Source organism: Falco peregrinus, chromosome 4, assembly GCF_023634155.1.
Source record: "Falco peregrinus isolate bFalPer1 chromosome 4, bFalPer1.pri, whole genome shotgun sequence".
Taxonomy (NCBI): domain Eukaryota; kingdom Metazoa; phylum Chordata; class Aves; order Falconiformes; family Falconidae; genus Falco; species Falco peregrinus.
The window spans coordinates 91,135,466-91,162,635 of record NC_073724.1 but is presented as its reverse complement, the minus strand read 5'-3'; the positions used below and the strand labels follow the sequence as shown (position 1 = coordinate 91,162,635).

Below are 27,170 nucleotides of genomic sequence, written 5' to 3'. Positions count from 1 at the left end.
ACTTTCACTGACTATCATAAACTCCTGTAGTTTTTTAATACCCGAATATTCTTTTGTATTTCAGTGATGGAATTATCATTCATATCTGGTTCCATTAAGAGTACTGTTTGTCATCAGGATGTGCTGTCAGCCCAAAAGTGGTCACTGTCTTCACAACACTTCATAGAGAATAATGGTGAGCATATGCAAGAGCAGTAGGACAAATTTGAGCTGTACTGTGTTGAGAGTTCTACTGTCATTGCTTGTTAATTATTTCTTTGCTCTGCTGTGTACAGACAAGACTGAGTCATCAGAATGAGTGTAGGTGGTGAGACATTTCTGTTTTATTTGTAGCTCTGCCATTAATATTTTATGTGACCTTGGGCAATTCATAGGCTGCCAAAGATGTATTATGCTCCAGCTTCTATGAAACTTCTGGGTGTGTTCAATCCCAGCACAGACCGAGACAGAAGAATATAAAAGTATCCATTAGCTCAGGACAAAAATCAGTACTTGGTGATCCAGAGTGGATGTCTGGAATATAATCAGCAAGAAATCATGGCAGGGCTTTCAACTACTCTTCTACAGCCATCTGTGGCTCAGTGACTTCTCAAGGCAGAGGTGGCTTCTGTGTATTTACTAACCCTCTTCTCATTTCTCTTCTTTTTTAAACCTACCAAGACTCCTCTTGAGCCCATGTAAACTTCCACCATTTGCAGCATCTATGGCAAGGTGCTCCACAGCTTAGCTATGTGAAAAATGACTTTTGCAAACAAAATCCTTTTGTGTACGTTGGACCTTTCACCTGCCAGCCTTCCCTGGCGTTTCCCACTTCTTGTATTAAGAGAGATGGTGAGCTGGTGCTTAATGTTCGTACTGTCCCCTGCAGAAAACTGCAGCCATCCAGACCTGGCAGCGTGTACATTAAATGCCTGTTGCAAGGACAGGTGAAGATGTCAGAGTCCTTGAAGGAGGGACACTGGAGCACCTTCAGGCAAGGACCCTGGATTGCCTTTTCTGTATGACAGTCATCAGGACAGATGGAATAACCTGCTCATATTGAAAATGGGTGCAGTGAATAGTTTCATGTTATTAGATGCTCCTGAGTGTTTGCTTAGCAGCCTGCAGTTTGTCCAGAGTTAATCACAATGGTACTTCTGCAGACAAGCAATGCAGAGAGAATTCACTGGCTGCAAGACATGCTATGTAAAGCAATGTAGACACCACTGAAGGATTATTCTTACTTTGCTTCAAGTCAGATTCTTTGCTCTGACCTTGGCTGGTCCAGCAGTTGAACCGGTTTACTCACCTACCATACTGAAACAGTGAGCTCCTCCCTCCTGTCTTCAACTAAAAGTGTTCTAGAAAGCTCAGTGAAGTTTTCCTCACAGGTACTGGGATGCTTTTTAAGCACCTGCTAAATCTCTTCTTTTTTTCTTGAATTTTTTCTGCCCTCTAAACTCATGACCTTGGCAGAGGCTTTGGCTTTCTCTGCTCAGATGTCCTTCTTGGCAAGACTCTCTGTCCTAATGTTTTTCGACTTGAACAGCAACCAGTGGAGCTTACAAGGGCTGGGAAACAAATTGGGTTGTACCATTGTCACTAGGTAGATGTGGTAACTATGTAATAAAGCAAATTCATATCTATTTTACAATGCTTGAGCCTTCTGGGATGCTTTATTTGGCCTCAAACAGCTATCTGTCTGTTAAAACATCTTTGCTCCTTCTACCTCATTTGCAATGTACCTTTTTCCTCCTTCTTTATAGCTTTAAGTACAGCTTCAGAGAGGGCCTTGATCCTTGTTAAAAAGCTTACTCTGACTTCAGCAAGAAATCTCACTGTTTTAAACTTCGAATAGGAAGGAACCTGTATCTAGAATTTTCTGGAGATTAAGCAAAATATCTGGATATCTATCAGAATGCTACGGCTCATTCCCCTTTCCTTGCAGTCTCCCCTAGTGTAGGTCAGGGATTGAGCTAGGCTGAGAGTATGCAAACCTGAGTTAGTTTAACCGGGCCCACTAGGAATTTGCCTGGTTTTAGCTGAGATTGTTGTCTTTTCCTTTTTCTCTAAGAAAGCAAAAACAGGTGAATGTGTCATTTCCAAGAACTGATGTTTTTTCAGGTTTGTGTTGCATTAACTGCCGACTGTACTGACAGTCTGAGCCAGATGGTGGCACTGGTGATCAGACAGACAGAAATCCGTGCGTTTTTACAGCGCATCACAGCTGGATGAATTCTCACAGCCGAGAAGGAAATGGGAGAACGCAACATCCAAACAATTAAAGCTCTCCGTATAGCTGTGTATCAGACTAGAGACAATGGCAGCAGCTGCCAATATTGCAAGACCATTTGTAATATGTCTTGTATATGTAACATTTCTTCTTTTGATGTATAAGGTAAAAACCTGCATCTTCAAACGGGAAGGAGAAGTCATGTGTAGTGAGAAGAAAATACAATAGTAGTTGTACTCTGAATGTCTTACAGCTCTTTGCCACGGCAAGGATGAATTATAAGCTCAGAGAGATTTGTCCATCTTTCTTGCAGTAGTGAGCAACTGAGTCAGGATGTAAGTTCCTTCCTGACTCGCAGCCAGTACTTGTTTCTGAATAGTAGCTTAGGGCTTTTAAGCTTAAGGTTCTAAGTTCTGCCAAGCTTCCTTACATCGTCTTTGTAAACTTTGTTGCATGCCCTTTTTTGCCCCTTTCCAGGGGGGAGGTCATTTTGGAGAGTCTCTCAAGAGTTACAGTAGCATTTCCTGAAGTTTGTGTAAGTGTGTACAAGTACTGTCCTGGGACAGAGCTGCAGGCAGGGTGAGTAGCGCAGAGCCAGTGTGCATGCATAGGAGAGGAAGAGCACAAAGTGTAAGTGCCTTTTTTTGTTTTCTTTCCCATTGGCAGAAGGAAGCCTTTCTGTCACCTGTGGTGGAAAAATTTGGATGGACTATCAAAATTTTGCAGCTGCTTACAGGTTTGGTGACATGTACTCCTGCATTGCATGTCTGGATGTAAGAGGTGCAGAGGGAAGTGCACTGCTGAGCTCGCTGCAGTGCTCACAGGTGACAATAACACTAGGACAGCAGAGGACCAGAAGCAAAATAACTGAACCATGGCTAGTTACTCTCTCTTTTGCAATATTCACCCAAGGAGAAGCTATGCAGTATCATAGCTGTAAGTGCACTTTCCGTTTCAGAACACAAAAAATGCAGCTTATCTGGTTATTAATTATGCAGTAATTTGTTACAAAACTCAGGAGGGTAACAGCTCTAGCATGGCTTTCCTTCAAATCAGATCTAGCTGTGATGTTCATGGTATGTGGAAATAACTGCATTTTTCCTCATTATGGGTAGAGGACATTTCCCGTTCTGTTTTCCCAGGCCACTAATCTTTTCCTAATTACTGTCTCCTTTGAAAGGAAAAAGCTTCACCTGCTTGTGAGTCACAAGGCCCGTTCACTGGTTTCTGCAGAGATGTCTGTCCCCTGGTTCGTTAGTGACGTGATGCAAGGCCACCACGGTAAATGCACAGGTACTAAAGCACAAAGGCGGAGGTGCAGTTCTGGGCTGTGAGGCCCAAGGGCTCTCCTGTCATGGCGGGGGGAGCCTGCTTGGGGGGCAGTGAAGGGGGGCTGCAAAACGGGTGCCTAGAAATACAGGGTCTTCAGTTTGATAACAGACATGTTTGAGTTGTTGCACGGAGACACCCCGAAATACGAAAAAAAAATAAAAATTCCTCACAGTAAAGATATTCGCAATTTTTCCATTTTGAAGCAGCACTGGGCTGAGGGGGGCGGCGGGAGGGAGCTGGGGCCTGCTCCTCGTGCCTGACGCACACGGCGCCAGCCGAGGCCGGCCTGTGTGGGACGGCAGCGAGTGGGTTACGGCCATTTTTAGGGTCCCTGCAGAAAACAAACGTTGTTTTATTTAGAACAAAATAGTTGAAAACCGAGAGGCTGGGAAGGCGGTCTGCTCCAGCGCGGCCGATGGGCGCGTTGGGCGGGGCCCTGGGAGACCATAGAGCCGCCCCTCCCCCCGTCCCGCGGGCGCCAGTCGCTGAGGGAGAGGAGTCGCGCGAGCGCTTCCTGCCCCGCCCCGTCCCCTCTGCCCCGCCCGCCCCGGCTCGGTGGCGGCGCCTGCGCGCTGGGAGGGGCGGCGGAGGGCGAAGGGGCTCAGCCATGGCGGCCTCCATGATCTGCAGCCGAGCGTCGGCCGGGCTGAGGGGCAACGGCATCCGCGCCGCGCTGGGCACCGCCACGGCGAAGGTAGCGGCAGCTCGGGAGCGGAGCGGGGCGGGCCGGAGCGGGCAGGGCCGTGCCGTGCCGGCTGGCGTCGGGGTCGCTCCTTGCGAAGCGGCGGCGGAGGAGCGGCTGTCCCCTGCCGGCCCGCCGCCGTCCTGCCCTGCCCTGTCGCGGCGGCGGGGCGGGCAGCCGGGTGCTCGCCTGTGGTGTACAGTTTCCGCCCCCCGTCCCCCCCCCGCCCCGCTGCTGCTCTTGCTTGTCTTCCCGGCGTGGTCCTCTTTTCCTTCCTTTTCACACCCCCCTCCCCTGACATGCTTGGAAATCCCAGCGCTCCCATCTCCGCCGTCACCTCACTCGTACGGGGGGTCGGGCCGTGCCCGTCAGCTCATCTCCCAGCCTCCGCTCCTGTTTTCCCTGAACGCCTTTTCGGCGTGCGGGCTTGTTTTCGGTTGCAGACCCCCCGGAAAGCGGTACAGGCAGCAGAGCCGGGGAGCCTGGAGGTGCAGGCCCTCCGTGCGCCTTGCCTCTCCTTCCACGCCCGGGGGAAGGTCGCGGTCGCCGCCGTCCCCCTCTCGTGTTACCCTGCCGGGCCCGGCCGTCACGGTGCCAGGAGCCGCAGCCGTCAGCGCGGCTCGCTGGGGTTTCATGCCAAGGAGGGGGGCCTCCTGCTTGCAGAAGGAATCCCTTGGAGGTTAAATAGGTTCTCTCAGTTAGCTTGAAGTGCCCTGGTAAAGCTCTTGTGTCATCTGCGTTCTGACTTGATTTTAAATGAAACAAAACCTTAAAAATCCTGTCTGTGTGAAACTTCCAGATGCAGACTGATTTTTGTGGTACTTGTGCCCATGGTACATGCTGAAAAGTAAAAATAAATGCAGAGTTTTGCCTGTATCTAAGTTTGGTTTGTAGTCTTTTTGCTTTGAATCTCTCAGTGCTAGTTTATGTTCATGGATTGGCTGAATTCAGTAGGTTTGCTGTTCCGTATGTGTATAAAATTAAGGTCTTGTTCCTATATCATGAAATGTGAAAACTGCAGCAAATATTTTTTACGTATGTTAATAGTTTTCTTGTTATGAAATACAGTTACTTTACAAGGTACCCTTTGGAAGTCTGTCTTGTCTTAAAGTCCATGAGTATATGTTCTTTTTAAAGTCATTACTCCTGTAGTAGTACTACTGGTGTTTTATAATCAAAATCAGTTTTTCTCTTTATACAAAATATATATCAGAAATTTGTGGAGTTCTGTATGTCAGTTCGGCAGGTGAAATTAAGACTCATTCCACACTGGAACTTCTTGTATCGGATATTAGGCATGTTATATTTTACTTGGCATTTGAAATGTTATTTTGCACATTTGGCAACCCTCTGATTCAGTGTAGATGTTTGAAACAAGTCATAGCTAGTTTTCTTCTGTTTCATGATAGTCATATGAAGACTAAGTAGTCTGTTCTGTAGCAAATTAAATTCGCCAGGTACAGCCAGTGAAGGTGGTCTAACTCTGCTACCCCTCCTCCCCAGGTCTTAGTTTTTTAGTTTGATAGACAGAGGCAATCTACCAAAACTTTTGAAGAAACCTATTCTGTGAGCTTTTCTCTGTCTCTTGTGCTTCCAAATGTCCTCAAGGTTCTTTTCCCTACAGATACATTCCTTAAAGTACTTAAATGCTAACCAAATACTCAAGGGTGTTTTAACCCTGCCAGCCCTTGTCAGTGCTAGCAGTTTCACCAGCAATTTCCTGCTGCCCCAATAAAACCTCACAAAACCCCATTCTAGACCTGACACGAGTAACTAATGTGGAAAGGTAATGCACAAGTGTAGGATTATGTGTTCAGGTGTTTGGATTGGTACACTAAACTGTATTTGTTTAATAGGTAGGCTTTTTTTTTTTTTAACCTAAACAGAAGGTATTTTTTCACATCACAGTCACGTTCTTTGTTCTTTTTATTTTCTGTTCTTTTCCTTCAGGTACTTGGTGGAAGTCCAGGAATACTCAATAATCATGGATTCCAGGTGCAAAAACAGCAGCAGAGGAGGCTGTCACTACATGAATACATGAGTATGGGACTGTTGCAGGAGGCTGGCATTTCTGTTCCACACGGACTGGTTGCCAGGACACCAGACGAAGCTTACAAAATAGCAAAAGAAATAGGTATATTATTAAAGAGAACATATACAATATAAGCATGGGATTGATACAAGGTGTAACTACTTGTTCTGTCTTTCCTGGTAAGACATTTATTGGTGTTCTGAACATACCTGCTCTTTAAGAGAGCCTTTCCTGTGATGCAACTTTCTTGCAGATTTGAGTGTTTACTTTTTCTCAATGTGAAGTTTTCTAATGCTTAAGGTTACCCAGTGCACAAGCACGCGGTGAAATCGGTGAAGTGACCTAATTTTAAAGACACTCTTGGTTGTGTGTTGAGACTTGTTTGTGAAACTAAACTGTGTCCTTGAAATTCCTTTAACATAGGATCAAGCCCTTCCCCACTGGATGTGAAGGTATATTTCAAGCATCGTCATCCCTGTATCCCAGATATTGCAGATACTTTTCCTGTAACTTGTGAGTCTGGGTTAGAAGGAAAGGGACAGGTATAAATTGTATTAGCCCAGACTAATACAACTACCTAAACTTCTTTGAGATGAGTAATAGACTCTACTCTGCGCATATTCTGGATTTCTTTTTGCTCGAAAGCAAGGTTAGAGGAAATCTTGTATGAACAGCTTCAGTGTTGGTGGCAGGTAAAGCTTCTGTAGTCAAAGATTTCATATAGAACAGAAGATACAAATGCAGGAGGGGGGAACTTTGCCTTGTAGTTATATGCTAAATTCCTGGCTTGTTGATGAAAAAGCAACCAATCTCCTTTGCCTGGTGCTTAAACACTTTGCTCAGAGGGGAGTCCTATAGCAAAGTAGGTATGTCTGCTGGTTTATAGCAGTTTATATAGCTGTCATACGTATGCCTTTTATTTGGACCATGTAACCCTGTGCAATTTCTCGGGGGTCAGAAAAATGAAGTTGTGAAATGTGTGAGTCAGCAACCTTTAGTAAGCTAGAATAAAAGAATTTGGGGCTTCTGGCTGTCAGACATGTACTCTGTTGAAGCTGGTGTGCATCTGATGCTGTGGCTTTCTTTGGTACTTGAGATGAGAAAGGGAAGACTTCTGAAAAGGAGAATGCACTAAAGGAGCTTGAGTTCTTGAGACATTGCTCGAACGTTGTTCAGAACTCATTCTGAATGGTGGCATATTATCCTTTGCTCCAGTGTTTTGGATTTTTTTGTTATTGTAGCAGTTTCTCCTCTATAGTTTTCATTTAGTATGTACTTCAATCCAAACCAAACAAGCCAAATCTCTAGCAGAATGAAAAAGGTCTCACTTTTTTTGTCCACCTGTTCATTGTTTATTTTTGTTGTGTAAGAGCTGCTGCCAGTAGATACCAGTTTATCCTTTGCTTCCTTTTATGTGTTAAACTGGTTTTTCAAATGTTTGTCTAAACCGCTACAGAGATAGTTGGAAATACTGCTTGCTCTGTCTCCCTAGTGCTGATTCACATACTCCTGATAACCTTTAGTCAGAAACCTGCTCTCTGTAAACTTGAGTTTGGCATTGGAATTCTTTCCTTTTGCAAATACCTAATTTCATTTAGGAATGGGTAACTTTTTATCTCAATGTATAACAAATACAACCTTCTCATTAACAGACATTATCATAATTTAGCTGTGGCTGTAGCTAAATCAGTGTAACCCTGTTATATGAACAAAGCCAAAGCTTAACCATACTGAGGATTGTTATCACTGCTAGGTAACTAGTGTGTGGTAAAATCAAGGTGAGGCATATGAATGTTGCAGTTTGTCATGGAGCCTGTTTAGAACAGTGCACTAAATATTCTTTAAATAACAAAATAATGAAATTTGTTAGAATTGTAGTTATGCTTATCTTGAGGTCTAAAGTTAGATGAGGTCTGGAAGCTAGAAAGGTTGCTTCCCCTTCCCCCAGTCTTTCTTGTACTAAGTACTTTTTCTTTTAAAGGCTGAAGTGTTACAAAAAGTGCATATTGTTTACCCCATGTGAAGTACAGTATTTGAGCTTGCATTGTTTTCTTCCCTATTACATTTATCTGGACTCTTAAGGAAAAAAAAAACTGAATTTTTTTTTTTTAAATGTGATTTCTGCTGCAGCTGTCAGATTTCTTAAAGTGCTGTTTTCAACTCAGATTTCTGTTCAGGCTGGATTCTGCAAGTGATTATTGTTTTGCTTCTGCTTTTTAAAGTCTCTTCTGTTGTGCCATGGGAAGTTGGCTGTTGTAATTATTACAACATCGGTTTGCCTATAGCTTTTTCTTTTCATGTTTGTCTGCCTGTTAAGTAATGAATCCCCATGACTATTCTCATCACAAGCAACTTTTCCCTATAAAGAACCCTCCATCTCATTTCAAGTAAATTGTTACTACATACTGGTTCATGAAACTATTATGCTTTTAACATAACTCCTACAGTGATTTAGTCCCTGGGAGTATGTTTAGACCTCATGTAAGTGTCACTGCTTGCTTGCTTTTCCTCCAGTAGTTCACTGCCTCCATTCAAGACCTCTAGTTCTCACTTTTGCTACTCGGAGTTGAGAAGACTTGCATCTGATGAAGTCTTTAAAGACTTCACTGATTTAAAAAAAAAAAAAAGCCTTTTCAGATATTTGTGGGCTTTGCAATCTGTGGCTTTTCATATTTTACGTGAGCATTTCACTTAAACTTTGAACAAGTGAGCTGAGTAATTCTGTTTCACAGCATTGGTAAGAGGCAGCAGGATCTCTTGGTTGCCTCTAAGTTTATGGTTTACTCTTAGCCTATGTGTACATTCCAGTTAGCACTGTGACTGGTGCTGATTGAGAGGTTGATATTTGTTATCAAGAACATGACTAATGAACCTAAAGACTGTTTCTTGAAGAACAGATGCTTCATCAATATGATAGCAGATAGCTTAGCAGAATACACTCTTTGAAATGTATAGTATTGCTGTTTGTTGAGACAGCACCTATGAAAGTGTATGTATTGCTGTAACTGCAGTTTCGAAGCTTCCTGACACTTCCTTCTGTTAGTTGTGTGGAAGGGAGTGACATATTGTGTGTCTGTAGAAAAGTCTGCTTTTCTTTCATAGCATATATTTCCATTCATGATTATTTGAGAGGTAAGACTTCTGAAATGTTTAATATCTTGAAGCAGCTCTTCTGCTCCCGTAGTTCTGTAGGATTTTAATACAGTGCATCCCACAGCTTTACGCTCGTGGCAGACAGTCAAATTTTGGTAAAATAAAAAGCTGTACGGAATAGGAACTATTGAGAATCTGAGTGTGTAACATTTTACCTTTTTACACCAGAGTTCTTGCAAGAAGACTGAAAGCAATGGAGTCTGTGGTTTAAGAAGTTTAAAAGATTTAGTCTATTTCCTCATCATTGTGGTTTATAAGGAATGATCTTTTTTGATATGCTTTCTATGGTATGACTCAAGTAATTGGATTGGCTGTATTCCTGCAGACAGTTTCGTGATTAATAGATGTATCTCTTCAGACCTTTTAAGTTCTTTTCAATGTTACTGTTTCATTTTTCTGCCTACTGCTCAAACATACAACCTGTATCTGTTAAGAAAAGTAAAATATATAAACCTGGTTAGATTTATAAATAGATTGATTGATCTTATGCTTGATTTAGTCAGAAACCAAAGTTTAGTACAATGTGTGCAGTGATTTTCTTAGGTAAAGTACTAGCTTTTTCTTCAGTAGCTCTTCAAAAGAATAGGTGTTTCAGGCAGAAAAGTTTGGGGTGGTTTTCTCCTTAGTGTATGCCACGCCTTCCTGGGTAGTCTGATTAAGTCTTTTTTTCCTTTGTTCTGTGTCACACTGAAAGCTCCCATCTAGCTTTTTTGTTCCTAATACTTTGTGGCTGTTTTGCCATTATCAGTTTTCTCTGTAAATTACCTGCTTGACTATGTTGAGTGATGTCTTTTAGGTTATCTGTAGAGTCTGAAGCTCCAGTGTTTGCTCAGATGCTGTAGGTAGGACATGGATGATGATCTAAGGTGGCAACCTTGTGCAGAAATCTCCCAGGTGTTTAAAAAAAACAAACACAACTGCTGTAGTGGTCAGTGTTAAGTAGTTCTTTTTCTGATTATGTTCCTGCTTACCTGGTCAAAATCTCTAGATAACCAGCAGTAGTAGTCTAGAAACCAAATGCTGACTTGAATTCTGGTGAACGCTTCTTTTTTGGCATCTGAAGCTTACATTTTTCTTCAACCTTTGCTTTCTTCTCTAGGACTTCACTCCTCTGAAGTTCTAATATCAAAGCATACTGTTGATAATAATTCACTAATTAAATAATTCGTCTAACCAGCACATTCACATTCTGACCACTGTATTTTAATCGCTTAACTTAAGCTATTGCCAAAACGAAATCTCTGTTGTGAGTTGATGAAAAACTTGATGCAGCTGATCAATGTCAGGAAGTATTTGTAGTAGTGAAACATCTTGTTTGCTATTTTCTTATCAGCATCCTGACTGTCATGGTCTTTTTCAGTGAAAGTATGCAGATTCCTGGCACGTGATTATTTCAGTAGTCATACTTCTGATTTGCACGCAGTGATTCTTCTAACAGTTTCAAATGCCGAAAAAAATGTAATTTTGAAGTTAAATTCTAAATAACTATACTTATTAACAAAAAGCAGATGGTATACTCTCAAGTATTGGCAGAGTCGGCATACTCTTTATGTTGAGACTTCTGTTGATAATATGCTGTTAGTTACAAGCCCATCTTTTCCCTCCCTAATTCCAGTAAAGACAACTATTTTGTTTAAACTTAAGAGTTTTTATTATATCTGTGCAACAAGAAAAAAAAATGGTTTCCCTTATAAATGGTGAGATGTTCTTCCTGGTATTAAAATCTTGTAAATACAGAGTAACTGAGGCAAAAGTTATGCGTCTCTGTCTCTCTCCCAGGGTAAGTTTGCAGTTAAGTAGTTAAGGTAGTTAAGAACTTGATTGGCACTTGTGTAACTAACCTATCACTGCTTTTTATTGTTGTCTGTTTTGTCAGAACACATTAAGCTTGCATAGTTACCGAGAAGGTGTTTTTAGTATGTGGAAAGCAGTAGCGCTACTACAGTCAATACTGAGTAGAGAATTGGCAATTGAAATGATTTGACAAAAGTTGGAATGGAAACTTGTAAAACAGAACATTTTAATAAAGTTTGTCTGCCCCTAGTCATCAGACTACCTACTTGTACAGAAAACTTCCAAGATAGAACAGAACAAAAAGCCTTCTTGCCTTTTAATAAGCTTATCATAAGGTTGTATTTGATGTAGACCAATGCGTGCATGCAAGCAGAAAGAGACCTTTCTCCCAGTTTGAAAGCTTAAGTTATGGAATCAAAAATTGTTTGTTCCAATGAATAAGTATCAGTTTTTCTAGAAATAAAGATTGGGCTGTTTCCTGACTGAATGACTCTTCTGCTGTCTAGTTAATAAACCATTGTTGAAGGTGTTAGTATTGTATAATTTTTCTTGTCCTGAACAGATAGATACTAACTCAGTGTTCTGCTGATTTCAGGCACCTGTTTTCATTGGTATCTGCTCTTAATTTTCTACATGTGTTCTGATTGTTTTCAGGCTGTTTTGCTTTTAGTGCTAACTGCCATTAATATGGAAGTGCAGGCCTTAACAAATACTTGTTCTGAGTTTTGTGCATTGGTCTGTGGCTTGCTTGCCTGAGACAAGAGAGCTGTCCTAAATGTTTGTTATTTTGTTCCAGTGCCCTGTTAGGGCTTTATGGCTGCTGAAAGATTTCCTGCTTTCTGTCCTGCTCACTTCAGTATCCCTGTGTGTGTGCTTGTCACACGGTGCACGGGCTTGCAAAAGGTTTTTGCCTTCAGTGGAGTCACTTTTCTGATATGCTTCAAGGCATGATTGTACAAATGTTTATGCTGGCACAAGAAAGAAGACTGGAGTGAAAAACAGGGAACAGGAGGCAGGACAGGACTGTTGCTGTGGTGTAGTGTTGACTGGTATAAGCTGTCTAACTTTGTACGTGGATACCTGCTCATTGAAACAAAAACCTAGCAGTATTTCAAAGCAGTGTGAGTACACCAGAAGGGCACAACTGTTGACACCCAGTAGAAAACTATGTTATCTGCTGGTTTCCAAATTTTTTCTTGGGTTACTGTCTCTGCTGTGTCAGGTTGTGTGATAGTGCTGCAGCTGTAACACTGCAGGTGAGGTGTGTGACCAAACATTTCTATCCTCTGATTTTAGGGTCACTTTAAATAAGAGCTGTAGGAAAAAGGGTTTATTGAACAATAAATTTTCTGCATGAGTTAAGGTTTTCTCAGGACATGTTTGTTTCAGGTACATCTGTGCAGCTTAATTGCTTGTAAACATAGCTGGTCAGATAACCCTTGAAGTGTTTTGTGTTTATGCAGTCAAGCAGCTAGTTAGCTTGCAGTGCTGTAGGAAAATAAATTGCAAATCGTTTGTCCTGCTCATTTAATGCCATGATTGTTGCACTCTGTTGCATAAGGGATAGTCCAATGACAACTTTGTTATAGCCAAAACTGACTGCAGGAAGTTTAAAGTTGTTTCTCACACACTTTTTTTCCGGGTGTTTTTATATGTTGCCAAAGTGTGATCATGCAATTACATTCTTGAGAAATATCCTATGTGATCAGGGCAGTGTTTCATCTAGCCCAATATTCTGTCTCTCATGGTCATCACAAAATAGCATGCTATTCAGGGAGATTGTTAGCTTGGCTGTTTTCTGCAGTTCATATCCCTCATTTCTCCCCAGCATCCTTTCTAAAATTGACTTCCCTTGATAGGTGGCTTTTGGTTTTGGCTGGTGTAGAGCAGGAAACTGAATATACGATGCACGTGTAGTTGTGTGTTCTTGCTATGTCCCTCACCAGGTATGGTGGCTAAAGACCATAATCATGTTCTTGCATCATTCTCCTTTGATAGATTTAAAGTAGTACCAAGCTCTTGTAAGAGAAGCTCTTCATTTCAGTGATCATCATAAGTAACCAGTCTTTCCCATTGAAAATTACATTTATCATCACGTCCAAAGCTAAATGTAATGTTCCAGCTGAGATTGTACTAGAGCTTTAGTCGGCATCAGATTCTGACTTGTTCAGATTCTGGTCTTTAGTGCTAGGAGGAGCACTACAAAGAAGGTGCCAGTGGGTGAACTTTATGGCTTTCCTGAAAGCTTCTCTACAGAAGCAGCTTTTGCCTTCTGGACTTAGTGTAGGAAAGAAATAGGACCCTCTTTTCTGAACTTCCTAGTGGACTGCAAGTTAAATCTTTTAGTCTTTATTACTAAGTATATCAGTTCTGAATCTGTCAAATATAAAACTTATGTGGAAAGCTCAAAATAGTAAAATAATGCTGTTGTATTTTAAATCTTAAATATTTGAGTCCAGATCCTTGTAAAGGAGCCCGGGTGGGATCCTCTGTGAGCAAGGGAGCGTGTGTGGTGTTTTGTTTACGTGGGTTTCTTTTTTGGTTTGGTTGTTTGGTTTTTTTTTAATCTCTTCACAGAAAAGAGTATTTTCCTATCTTTTATGCTAATACCAAGAAGTCATGCTCCTCCAAATTTTGTGGTTGTATGTATGTACAAAGTAAATTGTATTCAAATTGATGGAATTTTATTTTTAAGCTTGCATGTTTGAGTATGTGGCTTCATTTCTCCTTGAAGCTACTATTTATAATCTTAATCATACCTGAGGCTTAGTGTTATCTAAAGCAAGCTTTGTACTTAAAGTAATTGCATAAAACTTAAGTCTTGTTTTGTGTGGCTTCTATAAAGCATGTTAACTTACTTGTTCGCTAGCACTTAATAGCTATAAAAAAGTTATCTTCAGGAACTGAATTAGATAATAGACTATAGTAAATCAAAATATATTGAATTTTATAACCTTCATGCTTCTTGTGCCAAAGAATTTCATATCAGTTGTGATTTCAGAGATCTGTTGTTAGTAGACAGTCAAGAAGTAAAATCTACAAGCAGCTAGTTGGGAGTAGTAACTTGAGCATTCCCTTTGCTTATAGCCACCCTAGCTTGTGATGTTATGTAAGTTAATTTTATCTGACCAGGCAGGATACAGGTCAAAAAAGGAATCAACACAACTTTTTTGTTTCTTCCATAATCTTTTTCAGTATGCATAGCAGCTAGTTTTTCTTGAGTACTATAATTTTTCTTAGGCTTTTCCATGGTTGCCTTTTCACATCTAAGAGAACAGCAACTTCTTTCTTTGCTCAGAAAGACCAGAGTAGCTCAGCTAATGGTAGCATGAGAAAAGATGGGATGTGCCACACAAATGTGAATGGGGCAGCTCTTAACATCTTGCAGTCCATTTGTTCTCTGCAGTGTGTTCAGTGTAATTGAACTTGAATAACAACTCAGGGCTTTGTTTTTCTTCCTTTATCACCTTAAATGACTTTAACTTTTCTCTTTGCTTTTTCTCTTTTAATGACACTTCAGAATATTGCAGTTGATTTTGATTATATTTTCGTACTTTACTTTTTAAACCCAAATGCACATTCTCCCCTACCTGGAAGAATATTTTGTAAAAGATTTTTAAACAGTTAAAGCCAACTAAAGGGCTTACTCTGCGTACTGTGGGAAAAATAGTGGATTTGCTTAGGTCTCTGACTTCTGCAAAGCACTCAAGCGTATGCTCAGTGCTCTGTTGAATGGAAACTGTAGCGGACCTGCAAGTTGGCTTGGGTAAGTGCCTTAGTTACATATCATTGCTGAGAAGATAGTGGTTACACATATGGGGTATTTGTACTTGATTGAGGAAAATATTTAATTATAGTATGTCACATATTCAGTTTCATCTTGTTAATAGTCTTTGAGATACCATTTCTTACTGGGTGCTTAATCATTTGTGATTCAAACACATGCTAAAAATCAAAACACTCAAAGTGTCAACACTTTTGGATGCTAACTCACCAAGGTTTGTTCACAGAACAGCCTAAGCTGTGCTTTGTGGATGGTTTGTGACTCTTGGAATAAGCTCTGTGAGTTACATTACAGTTTTGTATTTACATATTTGTGTTTTGAATTGGGGGGTGGGTGTTGGGTGGGTGGGGGCAGAGGAGGAGGGATAAAATGAAACCAGCCTTTATTATTCTGCCTGGAGCAATTCATTTTAGTAGTCGCAGATGACAAATTTTGGGTTTTCTTTCATTCTAGGTTCAAAGGATCTTGTGGTTAAAGCACAGGTTTTAGCTGGTGGTAGAGGAAAAGGAACATTTGAAGGTGGCCTCAAAGGAGGAGTGAAAATAGTTTTTTCGTAAGTTGTTTCTAAATATCTGAGTGGAAAAACATTCTGATTTTAACCTATTGCTTAGTTTAAAATCAGTGTTTTAATTATTAACCTTAAAATAACAAAAATGAGATAAGATTTTATTTTATGCTACTTCTGTTTTTCCAGCAGTTTCTTTGTTACATTCTGAGCTTCTTTTATTCTAGTCCAGAAGAAGCAAAAGATATCTCCTCCAAAATGATTGGAAAGAAGTTGTTTACCAAGCAGACAGGAGAAAAGGGCAGGATATGCAATCAAGTATTTATCTGTGAGCGCAGATATCCCAGGAGAGAATACTATTTTGCAATAACAATGGAAAGGTCTTTTCAAGTGAGTAATATCAGAAATAGAAGTAAACTAATTAACTTGTTATAGCTGAATTAAAAAAAAAAACCAACAAAAAAACCCAACCAAAACAACAGAACTGTTTACTGTACTGGTAACTTTGAAAATCAGAAACATGCATGAGCTAAATTTTGTTTCCTAGTATCTCTGACTATGAGTGCCTTAGTGTTTAAATGCTTTAAAGATGTAGTGCTACAGCTTAAGGAATAACAAATGAGTATTGATAGCCCCAACTGAAGTTCAGGGTCATATGGCGGAAGGGGAGATGGGTGGAATGAGGGAGTTGTTTTCATTTTGGTTTTAGTTTGCACTTACCTACCAGATGCTCATACTAGAATTTAGTTTAAAAATACAGCTATGTGTGTGCATGTACATGTACACACCATTTAAGAGTGTCAGGAACAAGATAAGTGAAAGTCTTTTGGAAGAGCCAGTGGTCTTGGATAAATAAAACATTCCTTTTCTCCAATGTGTGACAGTTCCTAGAGGTGCACAGGTGTGTCCCTTAGTTTTGAGAGTGCTGGTAGCTTTCTTATGCCAATACTCTGCAGGAAATGGTAAGAAAGTTTAGGCCTAGAGATCTGTCTTGAGAGCTTTTGGGAGGCTGAAAGCCAAAGTGTCTCCAGTTTGTACATTCTGTATGTGTGGATATATAGATTTTAGGCTACGTTTCAAACCCAGTTACTTAAATGTGTCAGTGTGTTTTCTGACAGCGTAGTATTCTATTATGGAGCACAGACTGTGAATTGCTAAATAATTTCAACAGAAACAGAGTAAAGCAGATCTTGGAACTTTTTTCCTGAAGCTCAACAAAATCTGAGTTTGGTCTGTCCAGATGCTTAAGAGTTTGCAGAGGCACTGTTCTTGGTAATTAGAGGAGTATCTCTGGCATGAGTATGAAATAATTTTATGTGGAGGAATGAGTAAGCTAGTCTTACACTTCTATTTTTCCCTTGCAAAATTAGGAGTGAAATACTGTATTTTTTCCTTACTCTTCCCTCTGTAGCATTCTTTTTGATGTGAAGGTATCAGTTGTTTTGGGTTTTAGTACAATTATGTGACTGGGGCATCTACATTCTGTTGTACTGTATTATAGAGCAGGGAAGATCCAAGTGTTACAGTATGCACCCCAGGTTTACCACAAGGTGGCATTAAAATACTGTAAATGGCTAGATTTTATATTCTTAAAATTGTGGTATCAATAAGAAAGCATCCTTATGGAATTTACTGTAGCTGCTTTAAGCAAATTAGATAAAGAAGGGAAACATATTTTCCTGACTTGCTCTTGCTCTTGTGTAAAAAAAAAAAAAATAAAATAAATCTTATTAGTGTATATGGAGCATAACTGTGTGGATTATTGTCTTTTGATAGGGATGTGCTTTGCTTTTACTGCTGACTTTAAGTCATGTTTTTAGATGTGCTTGTAATTGCTTTAACTTGTCTAGGATGCTTATGGTGAGGAAATGCCGCATCGGTGTGAAGGCTGAACAGCATACAGTGTGCGTTTCTGATGTTGTTGCAAACCTCTTCCTTTAAGGGGGGGAAGTGTGCAAAATAATTGAAAGTGGAACTTGCTGTCTTGGATGTTACTCACCAATGGGGGCAAGACCACTTAAATTTTAAGCAAAATGGTTCACTTATTTTTCTAATGTGTTTTTAGCTTTCTGACTGTTCAGGATATGAATATCCAGAAACGTTCATTGTGTTGAACCTTGCTATTAGATATAGGATAATTTGCCATCTATGTTTCCATTTGGAAGGATGGTGGTGGGAAGGAAGTGCTGTGGTTAAGCGTGTTCTTTGAACCGGTGTCATGCTTTCTGTAATTAGTCGTCAACAGTTATAAGGCTGTTTAATGTTTAAGACCTGTGTTGATATGAAAGGCTACCTTAGTACACCAGCTATCATGATCCATGCCACCAGGTGGTGATAAGGGAAGGTAGGTTGAGACGATACAAGTGAGTATGTCTTTACTGTAAACTGGAAGACTGTTCCTATGGAGAGAGATTTTTAGGTTCCGTGGTAGCGAGTCCTTGGAGACAGATTTGTAGGTTCCATGGTAGTGAGTCCCTGGTGCTTTTGTTGAGATAGCTGCTTTTTTTTTTTTTTTTATCTCTGCAGCAAATGTTACCAATTCTGGTTTCTTAATTTCTTTTATTGAATAAATGGGTGATGTTTTGTCAGGACTCTGTGACTTGCTTTCCCTGATGGCTGTAGTTGTTGTGATTCTACTGAACAGGAGTATGCAGTAATTTGTCACTAGGTTCTGCAGATCTAGGTTTGTCCTTGGAGTTGAAGCATGGCAGAATGAATAAACGAGTGTCTGGCATTCGATGTGTGTTTGTGTAAGGGTGAGTGGAGAAGAAAGGGAGATAAGGCTGTTCTTTTTCTGGTGACAACCTAGAAAATAAAATGCATGTGGCTGCTAAGTTGAATCTTTCTATCAAATTTTAATAATATGTCTGTGTTAATTGATCTGTTGCTACAGTGTATTCAAAGGAAAATTTTACTTGTTAAAAGAAATTGGACCTAAGGTACACCTTAAAATTTGGAAAGTATTACTATAAGGTTTTATATAGATTTATTGAATAAATAGTAACGTTCTCCTCAGAGCGTACAAGTAAAATGCCCAAATAAAAAAAATTCCAACTAACAATAAGATTTTACTTCTGTGAGGTATATTATGGGAAAAACTAAGTTTCAATTGTGTGGTATTAAAATTACTTATGCTTTTTTTTTTTCTTTTTGTTCTAGGGTCCTGTGCTGATAGGCAGTTCTCAGGGTGGTGTTAATATTGAAGATGTTGCTGCAGAGAATCCTGATGCGATAATTAAGGAACCCATTGATATAGTAGAAGGCATAAAAAAGGAGCAAGCTGTTAGGGTAATTGTTAATGTGGAAAAGTACACATTACTGAGGATGGGAGGGTGTTTCTAAATTTTGTTAAGTGTGCATGTATTCAACCCGCTGAGTTGTCTTAAACGCTTTTGACATTTTGAAATAGTTTTGAACTAGATATTTAAGTATTTGCAGGTGATAGTCAATGTAATTCCAACTGTGCATGGCAGTGCTTTATCTAGCTTTTATACAGCTTTGTGAAGGCATGGGGTAATGACTTTTTACTAGCTCATTTTTAGGATAAATGCGGTGTTTTATATTGAAAACAATCGTTTGAAATGGAAGAGTTACATTTTTCCTAGGAGGACAGGGGAGGTGCTGCGTTTATAAATTCAGTTGATGCTGAAATAATTGCTGAGCTGTGAAATTCCTAATTTGTAAATAAATCAAACCCTGAACATCAGTTAACAGATAAACAATTTTTTACTTTCAGCTTGCCCAAAAAATGGGATTTCCTCCTAATTTGGTGGATGAAGCAGCTGAAAATATGGTCAAATTATATAATCTCTTCCTGAAATATGATGCTACTATGATAGAAATAAATCCTATGGTTGAAGATGCATCAGGAGTTGGTAATGTTTCTTCTTCATATTCTTCATGTAACAACCTGATTTTTTTGTAAATCTTAGTTGCTTCACACTGCTAAAACTTCAGCTGTATACAGTAAGAATTCTTAGCGTTAATGTGGTATGTTGAAAACAGAGTTTAATAAAGCATATAAATTTGAGAATCTAGGCATAGTAGATACCTGCTCTTAATTGCTAAGTAGGATCTTAACTTTAAATAGCTTCCTTTTTAAACTTTTCGATTTACTTAGTAAGAACACATCTTCTACTCTTGAGTGTTTGGCTACCCAGGATAAGGTATTTCTGGAAATTGGGTCTTTGCAGAATCCATGAGTTGAAACTTGACCCATCTTGTGTATTCAGAGTTGGTACTGAAAAGATAACCAGAGGAGCAGCATCTTCTAGAATTCTGCCTTTGCTACTCAGGCATCAGAATGACTGCTTGAGTTTGATGTTTGATGTATTGAAAGACTATAGGTGCTTTAAGTAATATCTTGATGGTTATCAGGTTTTTAGCATATCCAGTTGCAGAATAGTGAGTTAATATTCAATCACAGCCAGTTGCCCTCTCACCAAAGAATACATCTGTGGAGAATATTTGTACTTGATTTCAAGTACAACAGTGTTAAATTTAAGCGTGAATGTAGCTCCTTTGTCAAAGCTTACCGTTACTCTACTGTTACTGTTCTTTTATTAATATTATTTTTGAATGATACTGCTTAAATGAACAGTATGGAGCAATCTCTCACATCTGTTTCCCGTACCTTGTCATTTTTATATCATCTGTAGTGAGGGGTAGAAATGAAGCCTTACCTTTGTACAGACAGCAACTTAGTTCTGAGGTAAAGAATACTCTAGGGTTTGGATGTCAGCAGTGATATCTAAGTGAAACTTTTGTGTGTATTCTTCTGACACCTTTTCTTCCAACTCGAACATTTTTTCAGTGTGTTTCTGTGCTTAAATGCATGCACGCACACACTATATATATATAATCTAAAAGCAGAAAACTAAGAGGGATTAAAAAAACCCAAACCAGAGCCCTTCTGTAGAGATTAATTTTATGCTAATTACTGAAGCAAAATTTGCCCAGATTTATCAAACAGCTCGTTGTAAGCTGCTTTGTTCTTAGAGTGTCTCAAGAAATACAATTATCTTCCCTTTTAGTGCAGTTAAAGGGACTTAACATTGTGTGGGTAAACTGGAGAGAATCTTGTATTTACATGCAGTGCTAGGTGTGTCTTTTCAGCAAAACTTTGGACTGCCTGAGATAGCTGCCAAGTTTGACTTAACGTACTTCTCACATATTCATGTAGCAGTTGAGCTATTATTCTAATACGAAATGATTTTTTTTTTCTTCCAGTGATGTGTATGGATGCTAAAATAAACTTTGACAGTAATTCAGCCTATCGTCAGAAGAAGATCTTTGATATGCAGGATTGGACACAAGAAGATCAAAGAGACAGGGATGCTGCAAAAGCAGATCTCAACTATATAGGATTGGATGGAAACATAGGCTGCTTAGGTATGTTTAATTTAATGAATTTTAAATGGCCTAGTGGATTTATAAACTGAATTCCTAAATGTTATCTTTATTCTTACATAGTCAATGGTGCTGGCTTAGCTATGGCCACAATGGATATAATTAAACTTCACGGCGGAACTCCAGCAAACTTCCTTGATGTTGGTGGTGGTGCTACAGTGCAGCAAGTGACAGAAGCCTTTAAGCTTATTACCTCTGATAAAAAGGTGAGGGAAGAGTTGGCATACCAAGGTCCTACACAGTGGTAAAATGTGCTGCGATTTGAAAGACAGTGCTTCGTGCATGTTCTTCAGAAAATGTGTTTTTATGAGCATAGAATTAAAAAGAGAAGAAAATGGAGATATTAGCTTAATCCTGGTGCAAATGAAGGTAGCCTGAAAACCTGTTCCATTTTTTTCCCTCCTTATTTAAAAATAGGTTCTTTGGCTGTGTACTGAGTAGGCAGTTTTGCATCCTCCAGTTAGTTACAGCTTTGAATTTGTTTGTTTTCATCTTTCCAGAAATCTTTGAGTCAGAAATCAGTGTTCAGATGGGTTTTGTGTTTGGTGGTTTTTTTTTGTTTTTTTTTTTTTTGACTGGGTGTTTTGTGCATAGAGTTGTAGAAATGAATATTCACTGTGCTGTGCACAACCAAGTTTCTAAGGTACTCATTATATGTAATGTAAGGTAAAAGAACCTTGGGCTTGGAAAGGATTTATGTTTCATGCTAGCCAAAGTTTATCAGAAGTGTTTGAATATTATTAAAATAACAAATTGGTTGAAACTAGAGGAGGAGCTTTACCATGCTAGAATGACAACGTAAGGACCGGATTGATGGTCTATGTAGAGGTGTTTGTTTACCCTAGTGGGAGCTTGATGGGGAGTTTTGGACTTTTTAAAGAACAAAAAATATGAAGAAGATGTAACTGCAAAAGGTGGGAGTGACTTGCAGGATCTGGTAATGGTATGCCGCTTTTGCACCAGAATTTCATGCACCACTTGCTCATCTTTGGAGAGGGCCAGAAACAAATGATGAGTGATGTTACAGAGGAGTTCAGAAAAATCTTGGAGACATTTTTGTTAACAAATGCAGAGTCTACCACAGTCCAAGAATGTGTTATAATCATAGAATCATATAGGTTGGAAAAGACCTTTAAGATCAAGTCCAACTGTTAACCTAAGACTGCCAAGTCCACCACTTGTCCGTAAGGACCACATCTACATGTCTTTTAAAAAATTTCTGGGGATGAAGATTCCACCACTTCCCTGGACCACCTGTTCCAATGCTTGACGATTCTTTCAGTAAAGATATTTTTCCTAATCTCCAGTCTAAACCTCCCCTGGCACACCTTGAGACCATTTCTTGTTGTCCTGTCACTTGTTACTTGGGAAAAGACCGACCCCCACCTGCCTACACCCTCCTGTCAGGCAGCTGTAGAGAGGGATAAGGTCTCCCTGAGCCTCCTTTTCTCCAGACTAAACAGCCCCAGTTCCCTCAGCTGCTCCTCATAAGACTTTCTGTCTTCCCTTGCTTTGCCGAAAGAATGTGAAAAGTGAGGGACACAGGCACAGAGCGCCTGAATTACAGAGAGAAGAGAAGACGAATCAAGGAAGAATCTAGGGGTTGTTGATCTGGGACAGGCTTTTCCAATGCCAATTTTCTGCTGATGGTAGGTGTCAAACAGACTTATTAATATATTCTTTCCTTTTTTGCCTTCCTTCAGCTGCACATGCTTTTATCAAAAAACAGTGACTGTAGCTGGGATTCCTGGTGCTGAAATTCAAACAGTGGTACAGCTCACTGGTGTCATGGACTGCACTCTGACTGGCATGATGGGCTCAGTTTAGGGGTTGTTTGGAACAGCCTGCTGGGGTGCCAGCCTAAGTTGCTGCTACCCATTAGTAGCAGGAGCAAGAACGATGCCACACAGATGAGCTAGTCTAATTGCAAGATAATGAAAACCGAGCTACTGTTAATTAACCAGTTGCACATTAATGTTTTGTCTTTTTAAGTTTATTCTGCCCTCCAAGGCTGTCTACCTATTTTTGCTCCTACTTTATTTCATGTTTCACTATTGACTGTGATCTTTTTACCCCTCCTGCCACCACTTGAGTAGGAAAAGACTTCCCCTTAACCTCAGGCGTAGTGCTCCTGATTAAAATATATTTCAAATAGCTTACCTCTAAGCATGCTAGCTTTTAAGTAAACTGTATAAACAGTGTCTTGTGTATGAGTTTTGTAAAATTTTGTGTTCTTTAGCATGACTTCTTCAGTATGTGGACGTACTAGTGTGGGAGGTACCTTTGCCGGAGCAATGTTGTAAAAGGAAAGATAAACAGTTGACAAATTAAGTGATTAAATTACTGAAGTTTTGTCTGTTTGATTTGCTTGAAGAAACTCAAACAGCTCTCTATTCGTGTTCAGAATATTCTGAAATAAGATACATTGTTGGCTTTGTACAGAAGATGGGTGTGTGTCTTTCCAAGTAGCTACACAGAATACACACTGAGTAGGAGAAATGGCAATTGTCTGCAACTTGTGCTGAATTGAAGGACAGTGTGCAAGTTTCCTGGGACAGGCATTTTTGCAGTACTGTTTTCCTGAAGTAACTGTTTTGTTGTATGTGACTTTATAGAACTGTACTTCTGTGACTGGTGTTCTCTAGAACTGTGTTTTACAGAGTCCCTTATTACATTTATGGAGCTTTATTTTTTTCTTACGCTGGAAGGCTGAGTGGTGCTTTTGTTTGATGTGCTTCTGGCTGTTTTTAACAAGAATATTGTTGATTCTGTAGGTACTGGCTATTCTGGTAAATATATTTGGTGGCATTATGCGATGTGATGTGATAGCACAAGGTATCGTTATGGCAGTAAAGGATTTGGACCTAAAAATACCAATTGTGGTACGGTTGCAAGGTGAGTGTGCTTCAGTACATGTTAAATATATTTCTGTCCATACTGACAAATGTTCTTGAGCTTGTGTTGCATAGCAAGTTGCCTGTAGGATGAAGGCCATAGGGAAAAGTAAGGCAAACCTTGAATTTAGTTGGTGAGGATTGGCAAGTTAATAAAAAGAGATCTCTTGCTTTTATAACTACTAAAGTTGTTGTCTTTAAATTTATTTGCTAATTTACTTTTGGAACAGGCTTCCTAGAAAATATGAGAATTACTCTGGTAGTAGGTCAATAAGAGCGGCATTTTCTCTGTTTCTTAAGGTACACGAGTTGATGATGCCAAGGCTTTAATAACAGCTAGTGGCCTCAAAATCCTTGCGTGTGATGACTTGGATGAAGCTGCAAAAATGGTAAGATAGCTGGCTCTGAATATTCTTTTCAGAACATAGCACCTGTTGCAGAATATTGAAGAGTTGAAACTCTGTTCATTCAACTAAAGGTAGCTTAGGATAAATCACAGTGCCAGTTACTATCAGGGCCTGAAGCAAATGTTTTATAAACAAGTAAGTGCATATTTTATAAGGAGAACTATGTAGTCAGAAGCTATTATACTCCAGAAATTTCTGTGTTTGGGACTTCTTTTTTTCTTTGTCTACCCCCATGCCCCACCAAAAGGCAGGTTAAAAAACACCAAAAAACCCAGGCAAAGGACAGAATCAGTCACTCTGCTTGGTAGGGGCATGACTAAGAGCTTAGCTTTATTAACTGGAAGAAAATACTTACACTGCATTTTTGAACTACCTCAATTTAACACTTCCTTTGATAGACCACTGTATTTCAGTGTGCATGATTAAAACCAAGCATAGTTGATTATCCTGTTGCCTCATGAAGTAATTAGATGTTCAGACAGGTGGTTTGTGTTTGGGTGGTGTTTTTTTCTTTTGCTTTGTTTCCTGGGGTTGAAGCTGTAGAAGCAGCTGTGGCTTGCCTAGAGGAGGAACTTGCTTAGCTTGACTTTATGGCCCTCTGTTCTCAGGAATAGTATTAACTCCTGCTAGGCTGATCAAGCATTGGTTAGGTCAATGGAAATCTTCCCTAGCAGTATGTGTGGGTCTTTAAGCTGTCTTGCATCTACGTAACGCATCTTTTAAAGCTGCTGCTGAATCTGAAGTTCTCAGCTGAATCATGGAGCCATGCGAATGGAGTTAAAATTAGTTTTATAATCTTAAATTGTCTGTATCTGTAGAAGCACTCTTTGAATGGGTTATAGCTGTTTTTGTATGTTGTCCTTAGGTAGATTAGGTTGTCCTTGAACAGATTTATGTAAGATGATACTATGAATGGGATAAACAAATGGATGAGGATAGATCAGAGTAATGAACTGAGCATTTATAAACTTGTTATGTTAAAGTATTTTTTTCTACCTAAATATTCAAGAGATGTCTGTAAATAGTTCTAGATAACTAGTATTTTACTGAAGATGAAAATTTAGTGTAGATAACAGTGAAGATGAAAAACTTTCATCTGCAAAAAATTAGAGGGCATCTGGTGGATTTTGTGTCATAGGGGAAGTTACGGTTCTGAATCTTTTTTTCCGAAAGTCAGTTACAACATTTGATTCAAAGCAGGAAATAATTCGTAGCAGTTCTGAGTTGTTATGCAAGAGAAGCTGAGGCTCCATAAGGTATCAAAATAAGATCCAGAGGTGCTTGCAACAAAAGTTCAGAGGAGAAATAGCTTCTGGAGATATAGAACCTCTTGTAAGTGGGTACCCCAGCACCTCCCAAGAAAAAAAGTGTCATGAAGTTTAAAACTACTAACATTTTATCAAGATATTTAGTTGTAAATGAGAACCAGACATTGTGTAACTGTGTGAGAAGTTTTCTAAAAGACTTGACTGATCTTTCATTTAAAAACAATTAAGATGCACTTGGACTAAGTAACAATTCCCCCCCACCCCTTGCCCTTTTAAGATCTTGCTAATGATTTTCTGATTCTACTTTGTTTAAAAAGATTGGTCCAGCTCACTCAGGTTAGGATTGTTTTGAAATTAAGTTTTTATTTTTTTTTTTTCAGGTGGTGAAACTCTCTGAAATAGTAACCTTAGCAAAACAAGCACAGGTGGATGTTAAATTTCAGTTGCCCATTTGATCTGAGAAGTGTCATGCCAATGTATAACATGTTCTCTGAAATACTGTGTTCTGTGGGATATTTTTCATCTTTTTATGTGCAGAGGTTATGATTGTTTGACAGGCGCACAAACTGAAATACCTGGTCTTTAATGTTAACATTCAGAATGGTCAGAGTTCTTGTAAAAGTCTGTATTGCTGATATTTAGTCCTTAGTTGTTCTCAAGCCTCCAGCTTCTGCTGCAGAATGTCACTTGCAATATACTTCTGCCTTGTCCAAAGTAAAGCTTCTGGTTGAAAAATAATTTTTCTGAATAAGTTCTGAAGTTACTTTATTGTAAATTTGTATTAGCCTTGGTTAAAAGTAAATATGACTAGATTATCTAGTTGTCCATATGGAGAAATGTATTGAAACGGTATTTTATATTGGAGACAGTTGTACTTAGCAGTGTAATGGACATGAGCAAACCAATCGTTATTTATGAACAGGTGCATTTGAACTTGATCAGAAACATTTTTAGAAGTTCCTCACTGAAGTGGCTGGTAACTCTTCTGGACAACATGTTTAATCACTACAAAATATACTGTAGCACTTAGATTTTCACAATTTCTGGTCCTTACAAAAAAGGCATTGTGTAGTTTTATATATGAACAAGCATTTACCAAACTTCAAGGAGACAGAATACATAGAGAATTAAAATGTCTATTGTACATTGCTAATAAAAGAATACATTAATAAAATGTCTCCCAAAGCTTCTACTGTCTTTTTCTTTATATGTCACCATTTTGATAAATTGCATATACTCGTGGATTAAACCATGATTTGAGATAGCAAGCTAAAAGCTTTTTAGGAGTAAATTTACAATAGCACATATATTAATTTTTTCCTCTTTGAATTGCATTGCATGATTAAAATCTTGTGAGCTCACTCTGCATAGAAAAGCTTGGGCAGATAGCATGCATATGGCATACTACTAAAGTGGCCAGAACTGATCTCTGCACAAACAAATACACAGGAAAATGTTGCTTTTTGAGGAAATGCTGCTTCTCTTAACAAACCTAGTATTAACCATTAATTTTTGTCACCTTACAATGCCATTGATTTTGGCATTACATAGAACTTGGATTATGATCCATTTACCACTTAGTTTCTAAACAATGTTGCTGCTACTCTTTTTTTGATTGTGTTTTGTAGGGTGTTTTTTTTTGTTTAAAATGCTGTTTTCTTGGCTAATGATAGCATAGTTTTATCAGGAAGTGATGAA

The 27,170-nt window shown here is 39.3% G+C and overlaps 1 protein-coding gene across 2 annotated transcripts; it reads left to right on the top strand.

Moving 5' to 3' along the window:
• Positions 1 to 76: 76 nt before the first annotated feature.
• On the top strand, positions 77 to 26,657 carry SUCLA2 (succinate-CoA ligase ADP-forming subunit beta). 2 transcript variants are annotated; one of them, XM_055801350.1, is made up of 12 exons: positions 77 to 175; positions 3,393 to 3,505; positions 6,177 to 6,360; positions 15,443 to 15,542; positions 15,722 to 15,884; positions 18,654 to 18,782; positions 19,231 to 19,369; positions 20,724 to 20,885; positions 20,967 to 21,109; positions 23,678 to 23,798; positions 24,098 to 24,186; positions 25,853 to 26,657. In XM_055801350.1, exons 3-12 carry the CDS (start codon positions 6,264 to 6,266, stop codon positions 25,925 to 25,927), a joined length of 1,218 nt encoding a protein of 405 aa, XP_055657325.1. In that variant the 5' UTR covers positions 77 to 175; positions 3,393 to 3,505; positions 6,177 to 6,263; the 3' UTR covers positions 25,928 to 26,657. The 2 variants fall into 2 exon arrangements, with proteins under 2 accessions (XP_055657325.1, XP_055657324.1); XM_055801349.1 differs by lacking the exons at positions 77 to 175; positions 3,393 to 3,505 and adding an exon at positions 4,083 to 4,238.
• Positions 26,658 to 27,170: the final 513 nt, after the last annotated feature.

Coding starts and splice junctions, on each gene's coding strand:
- SUCLA2 (XM_055801349.1), top strand. CDS start 4,152: ATGGCGGCCTCCATGATCTGCAGCCGAGCGTCGGCCGGGCTGAGGGGC. Junction 6,361..15,442: donor CAAAATAGCAAAAGAAATAG/GTATATTATTAA, acceptor CTTTCATTCTAG/GTTCAAAGGATCTTGTGGTT. Junction 20,886..20,966: donor TGGAAACATAGGCTGCTTAG/GTATGTTTAATT, acceptor ATTCTTACATAG/TCAATGGTGCTGGCTTAGCT.